This window comes from Corythoichthys intestinalis, chromosome 17 (assembly GCF_030265065.1).
Source record: "Corythoichthys intestinalis isolate RoL2023-P3 chromosome 17, ASM3026506v1, whole genome shotgun sequence".
Lineage (NCBI taxonomy): Eukaryota > Metazoa > Chordata > Actinopteri > Syngnathiformes > Syngnathidae > Corythoichthys > Corythoichthys intestinalis.
The window spans coordinates 36,974,829-36,994,250 of NC_080411.1; the positions used below are offsets into that span (position 1 = coordinate 36,974,829).

Below are 19,422 nucleotides of genomic sequence, written 5' to 3' on the forward strand. Positions count from 1 at the left end.
ATCCCCCACTCTGGTGTGATAAAGTGAGCGGTTATCGTCACATAACTCTCCGTTCCCCTGAACGTCCACTCGTCCGTCGTGAGTGCAACAGTTGACTCCCGGGATAGTTCATTTACAACGTTTTTCCTTTTCTCCCTCGTAGAGATTTGGCACAATCTTTTCACTAAAGTGTGTGCGCGATGGGATGTCGTAGCGTGGCTCAAGCACTTTCAACATGTATTTAAAGCCCTCGTTTTGCACAACTGAATATGGTCTCATGTCTGCAGCTATAAACATACCGATAGCTTTAGTGATGGCTTTAGCCCGGTTGGATTGTGCAGGAAGAGGCTGCTTAAATGCCTCAGTGATGAGCGGTTGTATGCCAGCTTTTGTTTTATCTTCGGTCAGTAAAACATCCGGGTGATGTTGCTTCAAATGCGTGAACACACTGGATGTGTTTCCGCTGTCATATGGCTTTCTTATGCCACAACGCGTACACACTGTCGCGGTTTTGTCCACTGACCTTTTTCCTTTGTCATCATACTTGACAGGGAAACCAAAATGCGCTTATACAGGGATTTAAGTGTAGCGGGGCGTTCAAGTTCCTCCTTTCCTCCGCTTGCCATGTCTGCACTGTGCACTCTGCTCTCCTCTTTTGCCGCTCTACACAAGTGTGTGCGGCAGTAGCACAATTTTTTTTCACAGAAATCAATCCGCGGGTCACATGTGTGCCGAAACGATGACGTCGATCCGAACGGATCTCGGAGCAATCATGATCCGTTGCACCACAACTGAATTGCATCCGAAGAACACCATACCCACTGTGAAGTATGGGGGTGGAAACATCATGCTTTGGGGCTGTTTTTCTGCAAAGGGACCAGGACGACTGATCTGTGTAAAGGAAAGAATGAATGGGGCCATGTATCGAGAGATTTTGAGTGAAAATCTCCTTCCATCAGCAAGGGCATTGAAGATGAGACGTGGTTGGGTCTTTCAGTATGACAGGGATCCCAAACACACCGCCAGGGCAACAAAGGAGTGGCTTCGAAACAAGCATTTCAAGATCCTGGAGTGGCCTAGCCAGTCTCCAGATCTCAACCCCATAGAAAATCTGTGGAGGGAGTTGAAAGTCCGTGTTGCCCAACGACAGCCCCAAAACATCATTGCTCTAGAGGAGATCTGCATGGAGGAATGGACCAAAATACCAGCAACAGTGTGTTAAAAGCTTGTGAAGAGCTACAGAAAACGTTTGGCCTCCGTTATTGCCAACAAAGGGTACATAACAAAGTATGGAGATGAACTTTTGTTATTGACCAAATACTTATTTTCCACCATGATTCGCAAATAAATTCTTTAAAAATCAAACAATGTGATATTCTGTTTTTTTTTCCACATTCTGTCTCTCATGGTTGATGTTTACTAAGGGTGTAACGGTACATGTATTTTGTACTGAACCGTTTCGGTTCGGGGGTGCTCGGTTCGGAACGGAGGCTTACCGAACGAATTTCTGACGTAATGTGACCCTTACTTTTCAAGGCTGTGAGTCGATCGGGTTACAGTTTCTATGTGTAGATCATATTTACTCCGTCTTCTCTACTATAATGAGGACCAACACGGTAGGACAGAAACTTCAACGGCGCGACAACATGGCCGTGTGTAAGACGCATCCCAGAAGCGGCTCAACACGACGCACGCGAAAATAACGGCAGAGTTATTTTAGATTATTTGATGCGAGACGCGACCCTACTGCGTCAACACTACTACCGGTAGCTAGTATCGGGCAGACCGGAAGTCACTCGTGTAAAAATACGGTGGATCCGGTCGATTTTCAAACTAATATGCAATTGTAACCCACTTTTTGAGTCCATCAGATCTCTTGAGTGCTAGATCGGGGCACAGTTCACTTGTCTTTGTTGATTTAATGCTGTCTTCTCTGCTATAATAATAACCAACAGGGCCCCGTGTTCAATACAAAACCCTTCTACCACAACAAAACAAGTAGGAACTAATATTCACATAGGAACTAAAATTATACAACATAAAATATACAATATAAATGAATACTACCTCACATTTGTAAAGTATAATCACATAATAAAATAAATAATACCCCATTTAAATAAAATAAATTGAAATGAGTTAAAACACCTGTAATTAAATAATATGAATAATAAACAGATCCTGCTTGCACAATTAAATTTAATAATTTCTGTGTGGCGCTTTAACTTGAGAAAATCCACGAATAAAGCTTTTGAAAACCATTCATAAGGGGAAAAAAATGATTCATTGAGGCATTTCATTTGTAAAATACATGTTAAAATTTGGGTTGTTCCGATCATGTTTTTTTTGCTCCCGATCCGATCATTTTAGTTTGAGTATGCCGATCCTGATATTTCCCGATCCGATTGCTTTTTTTTTTTGCTCCCGATTCAATTCCAATCATTCCCGATAATTATTTTTCCCGATCATATACATTTTAGCAATGCATTAAGAAAAAAATGAATAAAACTCGGACGAATATATATATATATATTCAACATACAGTACATAAGTACATAAGTTATTATAACAATAAATCCTCAAGATGGCATTTACATTATTAACATTCTTTCTGTGAGAGGGATCCACGGATAGAAAGACTTGTAATTCTTAAAGGATAAATGTGACTTTGTATATTGTAACTAAATATTGCCATCTAGTGTATTTGTAGAGCTTTCAGTAAATGATACTGTAGCCATTTAACTGTTCTGCCCAAATGCATGATGGGAAGTGCAACCATGACTGTGCGTAATGGTACATATTGATATATCTTCTCTGCGTTGGGAAATAACATAGGGTGTTAAGAAAAACATCTATTACTACCTTTCTTCCCCACATTGCTTCCCACGATATTTCTAATCGTAGGGAGAGGGATAGTAAGGCTTTAGCCAATTAAAAAAAGGCTCCAAAGGCTGCCAATATTCACTCTACTCATTTTACGCTGCCTTTTAGCTCTATGTATAGGTAAAACGGCGCCATTACAGATTGAACGCGACAATGCGTGAGTGGGTCGTGCAGCGCATGTGTTAATTGCGTTAAATATTTTAACGTGATAAATTAAAAAAAAAAAAAAAATTACTGCCGTTAACGGGATAAATTTGATGACCCTACCTTAAGCCTAAACTAAAGACTCTGGATGAGTGTAACATATTATGTCTAACGTTAAATACAATTAGAAAACGATTTAATTAAAAAAAAAAAAAAAAAAAAAAAAAATTTTAAGGCATGTCCGATATTTTTTTGCCGATTCCGATACTTTGAAAATGACGTGATCGGACCTGATCGATCGGGATGCCGATCGATCGGGACATCTCTAGTTAAAATCTTTGTTATTGGGACTGCTTTTCTCTTTAGCACAGACTTCTTTTTTCTTCTTTCTTTCAGAAACAAAGCTGACCAATATGCGGGGTCTGAAAGGCAAATTGTTGTTGGATTATTATCTTTAAATACCCACTACTTTTTGAGAATTCTAGCTTTGTATAGGCTAATGTTCCTATTGTTGAAAGCACAAAAGTGTGGAATAATCAACTAGCACATTTATATTTTGCATTGTTTTCTTACTGTACCGAAAATCAACCGAACCGTGAGCTCAAAACCGAGATACGTACCGAACCGAGATTTTTGTGTACCGTTACACCCTTAATGTTTACCCATGTTGACAATTACAGGCCTCTCTAATATTTTCAAGTGGTAGAACTTGCACAATTAGTGGTTGACTACTTATTTGCCCCACTGTATTTGACTTCCTTATTGCACACTATAACTCCAGACAGTCCACTTCTCTGTCTATTTTATGACCAGACAACCAAAAATAACCACCAGTTTCAATTTAGTGACCACTGCATTGGCTCTATTCCTCTCGGGTTGGGTCTTTAAGCTTAGTCCAGCAGGGAAACTTTAGAAACCATTGAACGCATCAGCTGTAATGAGACACTGTAATCTGTATTTACTTCTCGATGACTTTGAACTGAGAGACAACAAGCAAATTACATCAAGAAAACAGCGTGACTGCAAAGCGGACACATGAATTATACGGAACATATTAGCATTAGGAACTAAGGCACAGCAGTGCGTTGAGCTAAAACCAGGATAAGTTTATTTTTCAGGAATTACAGTGGTTCACTGCACATCCCCCATTGGGCAGCTCGTCACTAAATACAAAAATAAAACTTTGCAGTACGTAGTTATACCTATAGTAATTACTGTGGAGTGGAAACGGGCACTGAAAATGACTCACCTAGATCGGTGGTCAGACTGTCAGTGGAGGCAGTTGGGAGGCCGGCGTTGCCAAGGTCTCGAAGGGATGTGACGGGACTCTCATGCGATCCTATCTGGACGCAGCGGTTCAGCTCCATGTTGCTGCTGCTCAAATGACCAGACGCTCTGTAATAAAAACGTAGAAGGAAGAGGATGACAAACAAAGTCTAATCACATCTTATTTTTGCATATTCACTTCCTGATTTGGTATCATGCAACCACATCTCTGCCTTGCCACTGCACACTCTTCCCACACCGCACGTGCCGACTTTCCAATCAAGGCGACCAATTAGGGTGAGTGACAGCCACTCACTTGTCTAATCAGTAGCGCTAATGGCTCGGGCAAACATCGTTGCATCCCACCCCTCCCTCGCTTCATCACAAAATGAATCCTATCTTCATTAATCTCACGGCCTTTGCCTTTATTTCTGCCAATAAATCAGCGGAAAACGAGGACGAAGAGAAGACACTGGCACCTTAACTCTTTCATCGCCATTGAAAATGATAGACGTCCAATCATGTGGGTCTTTTCATCCTTCATCTGTGAATCTAAATGACTTTGCCTATCGTAGTCAGTGGCAGCCAATGAACTAGAGGTTTTCGCTGTCATTTAATTTAGAAACTAAAGGAGCCACCATCAGAGGTGTATAATAATACCGAGACACGTCTGCGCACGTCTCTGGGCGACGTGTTTCCAAAACAAGTGATTTTCTATGCGGAAAACATTTCAAATGAGCACGGCTTTGCGAGTTTTCCTGCAGGGTTGTAAATTTGCAGTGGGAGGGTTCGTTCAGTCACTGCCACCCTCCCAGTTCAAAAGGATTGGACTAGGGCTGCAGCTATCTAATGTTTTAGTAATTAAGTATTCTAGTGAAAATTCCATCGATTAATCGAGTAATCGGATAAAACATTTTTTTTTAGGTAAAGAGAAATTATGAATATACATGAGAAAAAAGGACATTTCACCTAATATTGAACCATTTTTAGACAATTAATGTCTTTATTTTAGCCAACAAGTGCATCTCAGAGGTGGGTAGCAACGCGTTACATGTACTCCGTTTCATTTACTTAAGTAACTTTTTGAGAAAAATGTAATTCTAAGAGTAGCTTTACTACTCCATACTTTTTACTTGAGTAGATTTGTAAGGAAAAAATCTTACTCTGCTACTTTGTGCTACACAAGAGTCGTTACATTTTTCCTCATTATTCTACATATTAGATTTTTTTTTGCTAGCGATACTATTGCCAAGAGAAGCCCTACTAATTTCACCAATGAGACGTCGCAACAATAATCATATGACTCCATTACACCAATCAGACGCAAGCCTGTTCCAATCACGTGTCTTTAAGGCACCGTAAAAAATGAAGTATCTGACATAAAGCGCTGCCCTCAACAGAATTCGAAAGCACGGATTTAAAACTCTCCCAGTTTTTATTTGGCATCGATTGACCACAGAAAACCAGAGATATGATCCTTTTAATTTTATAATAGTAACTGTGAAGGAACTACAGTATTCATTATTCAAACTAGGGAACTATTTTCTCCACTAGAGGGAAAGGGCACTCATGCTCTTTTGACGAATAATACTTCATTATTGTTTTTTTTTTCTTCCCTCTATAATGATTAAAAAAAAAAATTCTTTGGCTTAATGTGGTTATGTAAGGGGTTATTATACAGTATCATTATAACAACAGTTCATATAGATAAGATTATGCTGACAGAAAAAAAATACCATTGTTAAAAAAAAAAGCAAAATAAAATAAGCAGTTACTCAAAATGTTACTCATTACTTTAGTATTCTTTTCATACTTTTACTTGTACTTGAGTACATTTTTTGGGTGACTAATTTCACTCTTACTTGAGTAATATTACTTTGAAGTAATGCTACTCTTACTTTGGTTAAATTTTTGGCTACTCTACCCACCTCCGAATGTGACCAGAAAAAACAACAACAAATTCACTGCTTTCACTCAAAAAAACTTAAGATCTTACTAAAAAAAAAAAAAAAAAAAATCTTATTTCTTACCTAAAAATTTAATTATGCTTGATTAAACACATCACTTAAAAGTTAGGCATTTTTTCCCACGTGTTTCAATTGAAATTCCATTTGTGTCAAGCTATTTTTAAGTTTTAGTTAAGTTTTAAGTTAGTCTAAATCAGACATGTCCAAAGTCCGGCCCAGGAGCCAAATGCGGCCCATGGTCAAATTTCATCCGGCCCCCAGCTTCTGTTAAAAAATCAATAACGTCTGGCCCGCACACAGACTTAATGAATTGGTCAGCAGTACTGCAACCAGCATATGAAGTAGCTTACACACGAAATGCTGCTCCTCATTTACCCACTAAAAGGCAGCAGCACTTTAACCCTTTATTTCCAAATGTATCACATTTGATACACCTAAAATTTCATGATTTTGAGAATAATTTAGAATTTTGACATTTCTTTTTGAAAAAAAAAAAAAAAATAACGATGGATGCAAGTCAACACACGCATTTGCAGGCTCTACAAGAAAAAAATAACATGATTTTGCATGAGTTATAGATATTAGAGCGCTTAATACACATATTCATTTTGACTTTTCTTTTTACAAATTTGAAAAAATGGTTTCATTAGGACCTTATTTTTCAAATTTTGGGATTCTCTGACAATTGCTTCATGTTGCAGGTATTGAAGGGCTAAGCAACATTACCCCGTGTGACCTATTACTTCCATTTTCTAAAATGGCGACAATCAACAAAAAAAAAAAAGAAAGTTGACTGTGACGGCCGACGCTTCACGGATAGGTGGAAATTGGACTATTTCTTCAATAAAATACGCAACAATTTGCAAAGAGACAGTGGCTGTTTAAAGATTTCAATGTTAGCCGATATTACCAAACAAGACACGCTGACATGTACGGCAAGATTACAGGGAAGATTCGCAGCGAGAAATTGAAGCAACTTGGAGCTAGTTTAATTTCACAGCAGCAGAATTTTGCAAGAGCCCGAGAGTCGAAAGAGAACGCTACAAAGGCTAGTTTTAAGATTGTTGAAATTATTCAATTTAAAAAAATAATAAAGCAAATGTGACACACTGAATGGCTTGCTAAAATTTGCTTAAATATTTTGTTCTACGTAAAGGACGTCAGCCAAGGTTGGCCCCCCACATTTTTACCACACCAAATCTGGCCCCCTTTGCAAAAAGTTTGGACACCCCTGGTCTAAATTGTAAGTCCTGATAGGATTTAGAGTTTTTGCAGGGTTCAAAATAAATGTATGACACCTAATGTATTGTAGCACATTAGGCACCAGTGCTGCTTGGTGATTTATCTATTAATGACTACATAGCTAAAATCGACAGTTGGCTTATGTTTTCTATTTTACACCCTCATCACTACAGCGCTGTGTTTTTACAGATTAAATAATGCCTGTGTGAAAGACACGTTAGCCACGCATCGACAGTAGTCATAATTAATAGAAACCTAGCCCTCCGCAAGGCTAACATTATGTTAGCAAGGTACAGTAACGTTAATCTTATTTATTAGCGCTACATTAACTTAATTTTACATTGTAAAATCGAGTATCGCTCCTCATCTCAGAATAAACGGGGTGCCTTCGGTGAATGTCCAGCTTGAGATGCTCCCACACTTTTGACATTTTCTGCTTTTTTCAGGTGCTTTTCTCTTCACTTTTGTCGGCTTGTTCGTCGTTACCCCTATATCCCTCGTATTGTGTTGGGGTCAGAATTGACCAGTTTTCAAATTTTTGTATAAAAAAAAAAAAAAATCAATGGTACTTTTGATATATCCAAACTGATTAAAAATGAAAACGGGACAATCTTGACCCCAAAACAATATACTGCTTTCAGGGCAAGTTAACCTATATCGTATTGGCCGAATATAAGACAGCCCTGATTATAAGACTACCCCCTCTTTTTCAAGACTCAAGTTTGAAATAAAGACTTTTTGAACACCAAATCAATTTCTATACAGAAAATCATTACAGTACATCTGAAACAAATGATTATAACAATATAGTCGTATTTGAGAGAAAAAGCATGTTATTTTGCCTCATTCAAATCTTGATATCTGAACATTTCAATATGTAAACTAAAGTGCAATGACATCCGTAAATGAATGGCTTCTGGTTTTTGAAATGTAAATAAACCAATCTATTGTGATAAAACAACAACATTGCAATAACTGCATTAATCATCAAAGTGAGGTCTAACTGTAACTGTAGTCTTGAAACAAATCTGAATGAGGAAAAACATTGCAATAAAATAATGCAAATTGGTTAAACTTGAGAGTAGCTGAGCTCTGTCATGACAGAACATTACTCCTCAAATTCAGCATTGGCTTCAATGATATCTGGTGCCATGTAGCGTCGTGAATGGGTATAATGTCTAGACCCCGAATATGAGACTCCGATTTTTTCAGTCTTATTTCAATGCAAAAAACACTGTCTTATATTCGGGCCAATACAGTATATCAAATTTAATTCACTATTAAAAATATGGCCTGATTTCTAACACAAGACAAGGGATATTCATGCATGGTTGAAATCAAATATAGCCGCGCGTTGTGCCGCATTAAAAGTAGTCCGGGCAAAACGTCATGCTTAGAGCTGGCAAAATTAAACGATTCCTGGAGGCGGAGAAAATTGCTTGATCAATTTTTAAATTTGAGTTTCTCAAATTATTTGAGTAATCGTTTCAGCTTTAGATTGGACGTCTTCTTGTGATAAACTCATTTAAGTTCACAGCAAAATGCTGAAAAGAGCCACACGATTGGACGTCTATCATCGGCAACGGCAGCAAGTTAAAAAAAAAAAAAAAAGATTGTCATCACAACACAAAAACGCGCAACCGACCAGGATGTTTGTCCTATTTATTTTGGGGATGCCCGCGTTTAGCCCAAACAGCACTTAATCAACATCCTAATTGCACGGTTCCTCCCAAGTCCCAACAGATACCAACACTTCCTTTGCTATAAAAAGACGACATACAAGCTTGTCATTTACAATCCTTTGGCCGCACTGACCCGGTTTTTAGTGTATACAACCATCTAGCAGTATATTAGACATTCCTTAAGGTCGCACTGTGGAACAGGGACAAGATATGAAAGACAAAGTATGACGTCAAACTGCCGTACAGTCTGAGCGGTGAAAAAGAGGTTTGTGTGTGTGTGTAAAGGTTATCAGAGCTGACACATTGAATAATGACACATTTTATGGGATTTGAGCAAGGTGGAGCTTGGAAAGAATTCGGGCTGACTCAGAATTTCGGAGGAAGGACACAATATGATGTAACACCTTGATACAAGCATGCAAGTTTCACAAAGAGTATCAGTTACAGTGGGGAGAACAAGTATTTGATACACTGCCAATAGGTTTTCCCATTGGCAGTGTATCAAATACTTGTTCTCCCCACTGTAGGTTCTGAGAGTGTGGTTTTCTTTGGAATAGTTGTGGTTGTAGAACTGTGAGAACCTACTGCGAGAATACTGAGAGCTGTTGCTAATGTTTTGACCTTCTCTGCCAGTACAGTTGTACCTCTACATACAAAGTTAATTTGTTCCAGAACCTTGTTTGCTAGTCGAAATGGTTGTATGTCGAGCAGGATTTTCCCATAAAAATACATTATAATTCCATTATTCCATTCCATTCCATTGTTCTATAGCCCAAAAACCTAACGTATTTTTCGGACTATAAGTCGCAGTTTTTTTTCATAGTTTGGCTTAGGGTGTGTCTTATACTCTGGAGCGACTTATGTGTGATTATTTACAGTCGGGTCGGGCCGACTTCTCTCCCGCTAACTTTAAAAAAAAAAAATATATATATATATATATATATATATATATATGTATATATATATATACATATATACATATATTTATACTAGGGCTGTCAAAATTATCGCGTTAACTGGCGTTAATTAATTTTTTAAATTAATCACGTTAAAATATTTGACGCAATTAACGCACTTGCCCAGCTCAGACATATTTAAATGTCACTAGAGTGAAAGGCCCACCTGTTAATTGTGTTTTGCGGAGTTTTGCTGCCCTCTGCTGGCGTTTGGGTGCGACTGATTTTATAGTGTAAGTAATTATTGCCATCAACAATGGCGGGCTACTAGTTTATTTTTTGATTGAAAATTTAACAAATTTTATTAAAACGAAAACATTAAGAGGGGTTTTAATATAAAATTTCTATAACTGATTTAGAACTGATTTATTGTTATAATAAACAAATACAGTCCTTATGTACCGCATGTTGAAAATATATATCCATCTTGCGTCTTATCTTTCCATTCCAACAATAATTTAGAGAAAAATATGGCATATTATATAGATGGTTTGAATTGCGATTAATTACGATTAATTAATTTTTAAGCTGTAATTAACTCGATTAAAAATTTTAATCGTTTGACAGCCCTAATTTATACCAAAACGATGTATGGATGTTAAATAAAATAAATAATTTGGATAAAACAGAGAAGGCGCTGTGCATGCCTGCGCACGTGAACGCAGTAGCCCCACTGTCTTCCTCCCTCCGCGAGCATCCTGGTATTTCCTTTTCGATATGGAGCAGCTATAGGAGTGAAAAACAAACTAAAGACAGGGTAATTGAAACACAAACAACTGCGGTAGGAGTGGGATATGGAAAGGATTCAAACTGATTGTTGAAGATGCCATACGGAAAACTGTGTCGGCTTCGCTGAATGTAAAAATGCGGCGCTTTGGTCTCATACGAGAAATATATTAAACAAACTTTTCCAGCGTTATTTCGTTGTGCAAATGCATTTATAATGATCATAAAAATATGTCGACTATTTAAACATTGAGAAAACTTGCTTCTTTATTTCTGCCATTTCGAGGAGATTAAAATAAATGTCAAATCCACTATCCGCCTGTTAGAACAGACACGCAAATATAAAAGATATACCGTATTGGCCCGAATATAAGACGGCCCTGATTACTAGACGACCCCCTCTTTTTCAAGACTCAAGTCTGAAAGACTTTTTGAACACCAAATTAATTTTTATACAGAAAATAATTGCAGTATATCTGAAACAAATGATTATAACAATATATTTGAGAGAAAAAGCATGTTATTTTGCCTCATTCAAATCTTAATATCTGTACATTTAAATATGTAAACCAAAGTGCAATCACATTCGTAAATGAATGGCTTCTGGTTTTTGAAATGTAAATAAACCAATCTATTGTGATAAAAAAACAAAATTGCAATAACTGCATTAACCATCAAAGTGAAGTCTAACTGTAACTGTAGTCTTGAAACAAATCTGAATAAGGAAAAACATTGCAATAAAATAATGCAAACTGGTTAAACTTGAGAGTAGCTGAGATCTGTCATGACAGAACATCGCTTCAAGGATATCTGGCGCCATCTAGCGTCATGAATGGGTATAATGTCTTGACTGCGAATATAAGACGACCCCCACTTTTTCAGTCTTATTTCAATGCAAAAAACACAGTCTTATATTCGGGCCAATACAGTAAAGTTTATTGAATATCCATCATACAGTCTTGTTTAACTGGGAGAATTCGTTACAAAAGACAGGCTTTAATTTGTTATCATTATGCATATATGAACCGGCATCATCCCCAACATGATCACACAAAACGCAACCATGCATCGCATCCCCGCATTTCCTCCTCCTGAGTCCTCACAAATAAAACATAAAATTTTGGGGTTTTTTCGGGCTCGTGCCTACAAATAAAACATAAAATTTCGGGGGTTTTCGGGCTCAGGCAAGCAAATCTAATTAACTGATCGGGCTCGGGCCACGTCGCGCTTTAATACCCGCGGTCCAGTCGGGTTGGGCTGGATTTTTTTGCCCCGATCTAACTTCTAGAGTCATGTAATGTTAGCATACCGTACACCTATTCAGCCTGTTGTTCTCTATTGTATTTTAAATTGCCTTTCAAGATAACATGTCTGTTCTTGGTGCTGGATTCTATCAAATAAATTTCTCCCCAAAAATGCGACTTATAGTCCGGTGCGACTTATACGTTTTTTTCCTTTTCATTGCGCATTTTTTGGCTGGTGCAACTTATACTCAGGTGAGACATATTGTCCGAAAAATACGGTACACTAAATCTTTAATAAATACTGCTGGTACTATTACAAATGGCAATTACACATTGCAAAACAAATAAATTATTAATAAAACCAGAACAAAAAAACAAAAAAAAATCCAAATCGGGTTCTAATGTGGCGGACGTGTTTTGTGTGCTGTACCTGAACATACCGCATGGCTGAAATGCCACAGTAAGAAAGGTGCAGTAGAGATTTTACTTTCACTTTTAATGTTTTGTTGCTGGCGTCAACTGTGTCTGACAGTAGGCGTGTTGTGTTGCACAAGTTCTGAAATAAATTATAAAAACCTGACGACGCTGGCGATTTCTTTGGCGATGTAACCACAATAATAATTGTCACCTTAACTTATAAAGACTGGTGAACGGAGGCCATCGACATCGTAGACATTCTACGGCCGTATTGGTGAGCCAGTTCACGGATGCGCACCCCACGCTCATATTTTTCTATCATTTCCATCTTCATTTCAGTGGTAAGTGTCACCTTTTTCCATTTTCACCATGTGCACTAACTTTCTTGGAACCTGTGTTGATTTCTCTCACAAGAAAATCCGCCGTGCATCCGTCTGCGGCGGTGTCATAATTCGTCATATTTCGAGCACGTTGTCGAATGTAGAAACAAAAGGCGAGTCAAATTTTACGCCGGATGTCAAAAAGATTGTGTGTCCAAGCGATCGTATGTCAAGGTATCACTGTACTCCTGGTTCAAATGGGCAAGACATCTACCGTATTTTTTCGGGCTATAAGTTGCACCAGCCATAAAATGCCCAACGAAGAGGAAAAAAAACATATAAGTCGCATATTTAGGGGAAATTTACTTGATAAAATCCAACACATAGAACAGATATGTCATCTTGAAAGGCAATTTCAAAGAAAAATACAATAGAAAACAACATGCTGAATAAGTGTAAAGTATGGTAATGTTACATGATGCATGAACAACGAAATGCGAACGTGGCCGGTATGTTAACGTAACATAGCTATTAAGAGTTATTCAGATAACTATAGCATAAAGAACATGCTAACAGGTTTACCAAACTATCAGTGTCACTCTAAAACACCAAAATAACATGTGAAATGATATAATAATGTGTTAATAATTTCACACATAAGTAGCTCCAGAGTATAGGTCGCACCCCCAGCCAAACTATGAAAAAAACTGCGACTTATAGTCCAAAAAATACAGTACTATTGACAAATTAAGTTAAATTCACAGCAAAAGGATGAAAAGAGCCACATGATTGGACGTCGATCGTAGTCAATGCCGCTGAAAGAATTAAGCACGGGATTATGATTTTTTGTTGTTGTTGCTTTTTCCTGTTTTCTGCAGCTTTCCTTCTTTTTTTGGGGGGGTTGTTTTCCTTTTCGCTTTCTTTTTTCCATGTTTTTAGGATTTCTCATGGTTTCACTGCGTGTTTTTATGTTTATTTGCCATTTTTTCCTTTCTTTGCATTTTCATTAAAAAAAAAAAAAAAAAAAAAAAAAAAAAAAAAAAACTTTAAAAATTGAGAGAAAAAAGGAAAACCATTAAAACAGAAAAATAAGGAAAACTGCAAAACATAAAAAAAAGAGGGGGGGAAAAATGATTTTTTAAAAAACTGCAAAATAAATGTGAATAACAAATGAGTAGAAGACATCCTGGATCAACAACAATGAAAGCAATCAAAAATCCAACACCACAAAAAACTAGGAACAAGACAACAACAAAAACGGGAAAAACTGCAAAAAAAAAAAAAAAAAAAAAAAAAGAAAAGAAACATAACAAACCTAAACGAGTTTGTCACTAGTTGACCTCCAATCCAGTTAAACTGGGAGGATCTCAGTGAATGAACATTCATTCGCTGCTAATCCTCCAACTTCAAGGAGATTCATAGTCTTTGAGTGACACTCATTTAAATTCCCAGCAGAAGAATGAAAACAGCCACATGATTGGACATCTATCATCAGCAATAACACCGAAAGACTGGAAGTGTCACAAATAAAACAAAATGATTAAAGCTTTGACTCTCACAGAGGAATTGGTATTTCCAAGAAGCTAAATGAGTTTAAACTTTGATAATGAAGTCGTCCAACACAATTAAGGCATCTTCACAAAACCGACAGCGAGAACTGCCTACCTCATAATGAAGAATCCGACTGGCAGCCTCCCCCCCTACCCCCCAAACAAAACAACAAACTTTAGGATCAGCCTGGTGGCTGTTTTGGGCCCCTGCATAAGACGTAACATAACCCTGGCACAACCTTGGTCATAGCTGTATTTAAAGCTTCCAAATCAAGGGCTCCTGTATGGTGAGCGCTCGCATGGCAAGTGATGAATGCCTGATCTATTAATTCTACTACTGTCACTGCTAGTGGGACAGTTTGGTGGTCGCTCCGGGCAACAATCTGCTCAGCAGAGCCCCCTCCCTTTTGGCTATCTTCAGCTGATGCGCCCTTGAAGCCTTTTACGATCTTGCCACCCTCAAACATATACTACACAAAGCATAGGCACACACATAGACGACCTTTCATGTGATTTAACGGCTAACGCAAGGGTGAAAATGACATGTACAAATAGGGTATTTTTTATGATTTAATCAAAGCCACACTTCAGGTACCATCTGTAGCTTTTAAATGATTCAACACATTATCATGGGTGACGGGGCACAATGAAGCACGGGGCTCCAAAGTATATTTGACTAGGAGCACATTAGAAATAAATCGTTAAAATCGTAAAACACAAAACAAAAACTATACGATAAATATACAGAACACTTTTAAATGTTTTATTCATATTGATAAGCAACTTGACTACGTCAGGCTACGTCAACACTAGGATGGATAATGGCCTAAAATATTCATTACACTACAGTGGTATGAAAAAGTATCTGAACCTTTTGCTATTTATCACATTTCTGCATAAAATCACCATCAAATGTGATCTGATCTTTGTCAAAATCACACAGATGAAAAAACAGTGTCTGCTTCAACTAAACCCACCCAAACATTTATAGGTTTTCATATTTTAATGAGAATAGCATACAAACAATGACAAGAAGAGGAAAAATAAGTAAGTGAACCCTCTGCCGAAGGAGACATAAAAACCAATTGAAACAAATTTTTACCAAACAATTTAAGTCCGCTGTGTGCCTAAACACTGATGAGTGGTTTAAAGCTGCCCTGCTATAAAACACACACCTGGTAAGAACTGTCTTGATAAGAAGCATAGTATGATGTGCATCATGGCTCGGTCAAAAGAGCTGTCTGAAGACCACCCGATCAAGGATTGTTTTGATTTGTATAAAGTGGGAAACGATACATAACCATTTCTAAAAGTCTGGATGTTCATCAATCGACAGTCAGAGAAGTTGTCTACAAATGGAGAGAGTTTGGCAGTGTTGTCTCTCTCCCAAGGAGTGGCCATCCACCAAAGATGACGCCAAGAGTTCAGCGCAGAATACTCAAAGAGGTAAAAAAGAACCCGACAGTGTCTGCTAGAGACAAAAAACACTGGCACATTCCACACATCAACTATATGTAAAACTATGGCCAAAAATGGTGTTCATGGGAGGACTCCACGGAGGCAGCCTGTGCTGTCGTAAAAAAAAAAAAAACATCGTTGCACGTTTAATGTTCGCAAAAAGGCATTTGGACACTCCACAGAAGTTGTGGCAAAATATTTTGTGGACTGATGAAACCAAAGTTGAATTGTTTGGGAGTAACATGTAACGTCATATGTGGAGGAAAATGGAACAGCTCACCAATATCAACACCTCATCCCCACCGTGAAGCATGGTTGATGGAGCATATGATTTGGGGCTGTTTTGCTGCCTCAGGACCTGGACAACTTGCAATAATTAATGGAAGAATGAATTCAAAAGTTCATTAGGATGTTTTGCAGGAAAACCTGAGGCTGTCTGTCAGACAGTTGAAGCTAAAAAGAGGATGGATGCTTTAACAAGACGATCCAAAACACAGAAGTAAATCAACTTCAGAATGATTTTAGAAGAACAAAATACACGTTCTGGAGTGGCCAAGTCAAAGTCCAGACTTAAACCCCATTGAGATGAACTGTGGCATGACAGCATGCATGACATTCCAGGAATCTGACTGAACTACAGCAGTTTTGTAAAGAAGAATTGGCCAAGATTAGTCCTGATTGATGAGCCAGACGGATCTGCAGCTATAGGAAGCATCTGGTCGAAGTTGTTGCAGCCGAAGGGGGGGCCCCACAAAATACTTACAGTGGAGAGAACAAGTATTTGATACACTGCCAATGGGTTTTCCCATTGACTGTGTATCAAATACTTGTTCTCCCCACTGTACCTGTATATATATATATATATATATATATATATATATACATATATAAATATTTGGGTGGCTTTAGTTAAAGCAGACACTGTTTTTTTCATCTTTGTGATTTTGACAAATGGATGATGATTTTATGCAGAAATGTGACAAATTCCAGAAGGTTCAGATACTTTTTCATACAACTGTATATTTCTTTGATACTTCAAAATACTTCCAAACCATGGACATGTTGGCTGTAATCCAGTAGCGTTAGCTCGCTGTGTTTTGATTACGTCAACACAAGAGGATTAAAGTTCTTCACACTTTTTGGTGGTAACCTTTCGGCTTTTTAACCAAAGATGCAATTTTAGCTATTTTCTATTTGGGTCACCCAATTTTTGGTCACATCTCGAACTATAAGGCAGAGGCGCTCATTGTTTTTTCTACTTTTCAAGGAGACAACCTCCTGCGATCTACCTTTACAGCGGGGTGGGGGTGGGGGGTTGCTGCATATGAGGTTATATTGACCACTCAATATAAATAACTATGTGGATTTTAAAAAAATGCTGTCCACATTAGCGTTACGATCGGCATAATGGGCACCCCTGCTATAAGGCATGTAGGCTACACTAATGCACCTCTTGTCTGGATATTTTATTACACGGCTAGAGGCCCAGGTAATTTCGTAAACACCGGATACCCGGTCTAGAGTAGCCGTCGTCTACCCGTGTAAAAATCCTGCTTCTCTTTTTACAACTTAAAGAGCTTGTAAATTTTACACTTGAAAATGTGCAAATAGAACATCCAACAACACCGATAAATTACAAGCTTCCGGTTCGGAGGTGACCCGCGCTGACGATGACGTCACACACGAGGCTGCTCCTTTTTGCGCAGGCGTCCCTTGCAGGTGCGTGCTGTTTATGAAGGCACCTTAAACGTCGTGCAGACAGGTATAAAATATTGTCCGAATTACAAGGCAAAACAATGATCCGTCCTAGTGTGAATGTTCAGACATAGACTCCACCATCAGTTGAGAAAGACAGCTCCCACAAACATTGCGCCACGCCTTCCCGCAGGGGGCCGACCCAGGCAGAACATTGAGTTGGTTATCACTGTGATAAACTCAAACACATGCTTTGCCGGATTTAGGTGGAAACAGGACAAAGGTTTTACTGCATACAAGCAGGCAGGAGTGTCTCAAGAGTGATTTGGTCGAGGATTCAAGTTAATTATTATATTAAATAGCACCAGACAGGCATTTTGAAACGTGAAAAAAAAAAAAAAAATCAATGGATAAAATTAGTGTAAGTTTGGCTTTAAATATTTACGTAAAATGAATGATAACTGCCCGTTTTTTTGCTTTTAACCAAGAATCTAGACTTTTACGTTCATATCTATAGAAATTGCGCGATTTAAGCATTTATTTAAAAGAATTTTCAACTTAAAAAGCTCTTTGTTTCATGACGGCCGCCATGTTGGATTATACAATACCATAACTTTTGCTTGAAATATTCACGTAAAATGAACGATAACTGCCCATTTTGCTTTTAACCAAGACTGTTTTACATTCATATCTATAGAAATTGCTTGATTTAAGCATTTATTTACAAGAATTTAAAACGTCTATCTCAACACATGACATTTAACTTGTTATTTCTGGCAAAATCTTATATGATATGTTAAATATTGCTATTGATCCTGAAAATATAGGTGAGTATCTCTGCATTTGGTGATTTCTGTGCATCTAGCGTGAAATCTGAGAATAAAAAAATAATCAAACAGGCTGGAAAATGCGTCTGGCACAAACCTGGGGAATGATCCATGCATAGCACTTTTTTGGCTGCCCTCCTCTATCACCTGTTCTATCCGCACCAATGCTTAAATGCTTTCACGACCTTATTAGGGAGACGTCTTATTTTATTAAGAGGAAACATGCACCTGCCCCATCATAAAACAGTTGGCTCAAAGAGGTTTTGACTCACTTAAAGTTAGAAAAGATAAAATGTTCAATTTCTGGTAGGGAAAATCTCTTTCACAAAACCTGGCAGCCAGCCCTACAGAAACTACCTGGATGGATTAATAATCTCCACAGAAAAGCAACTAGTTGCCCTGCCCCCCCATTCCCGCTTTAATTTCATTTTATTGAGTTTTGTTTATCACAATATTCATGCCTACCTATTGTGTTATGGAATGCTTGAATTTTATTTTTAGTTCTCTTTAAAGTTGTTTTTGTTATTATTATTTTCTTTTTAATTTTCATTACTATTATTCGGTTTTTGTTGTTGTTTTTTTTTTTATTGTTGTTGTTTTTTTTTTGTTTTTTTTTTTTTTTTAGCAATGTATGTAATGATCGTGTAAAACAGATAGAGGACTTGTTTATGACATAGCCAAACATAAGACTAAATGTTGCATTAACCCATCCTTTTTTTATTTTATTATTTTTTTGTGGTTTTTCTCTTTCTCCCACTTATACCAAATGGGCCATGAAAAACACTAATAGAAGTGCTATTTTTTATTTAGCTGAGAACTATGAAATCATGTCCATGTATCCAAAAACTCAATTTCAATGTCAATGGCACATGTAGAACAATATGAAAGGTTTCCGCTCTTTTCTGATTTTTAGCAGTTTTTCCATTCATGTTTTGCACAGAGCGACATTGCTGCAGTGTTTGACAGTTTTAATGCTGACATAATTGTTGTGTTTCAACATCTTAACATAATGTACTTTTACAATCCCAAAACATTTTTAAATGACTGACAAAAAAAATGACTCGGC

At 37.7% G+C, this 19,422-nt stretch overlaps 1 protein-coding gene across 1 annotated transcript in view; it reads right to left on the bottom strand.

Moving 5' to 3' along the window:
• LOC130905786 (inactive tyrosine-protein kinase PRAG1) overlaps nt 1–19,422 on the bottom strand; it is a 52,743-nt gene that overhangs the window by 17,404 nt on the left and 15,917 nt on the right. Inside the window, exon 4 of the mRNA XM_057819473.1 lies at nt 4,256–4,401. Coding sequence (XP_057675456.1) covers nt 4,256–4,401 — 146 coding nt within the window. The remainder of the gene's footprint in view (nt 1–4,255; nt 4,402–19,422) is intronic.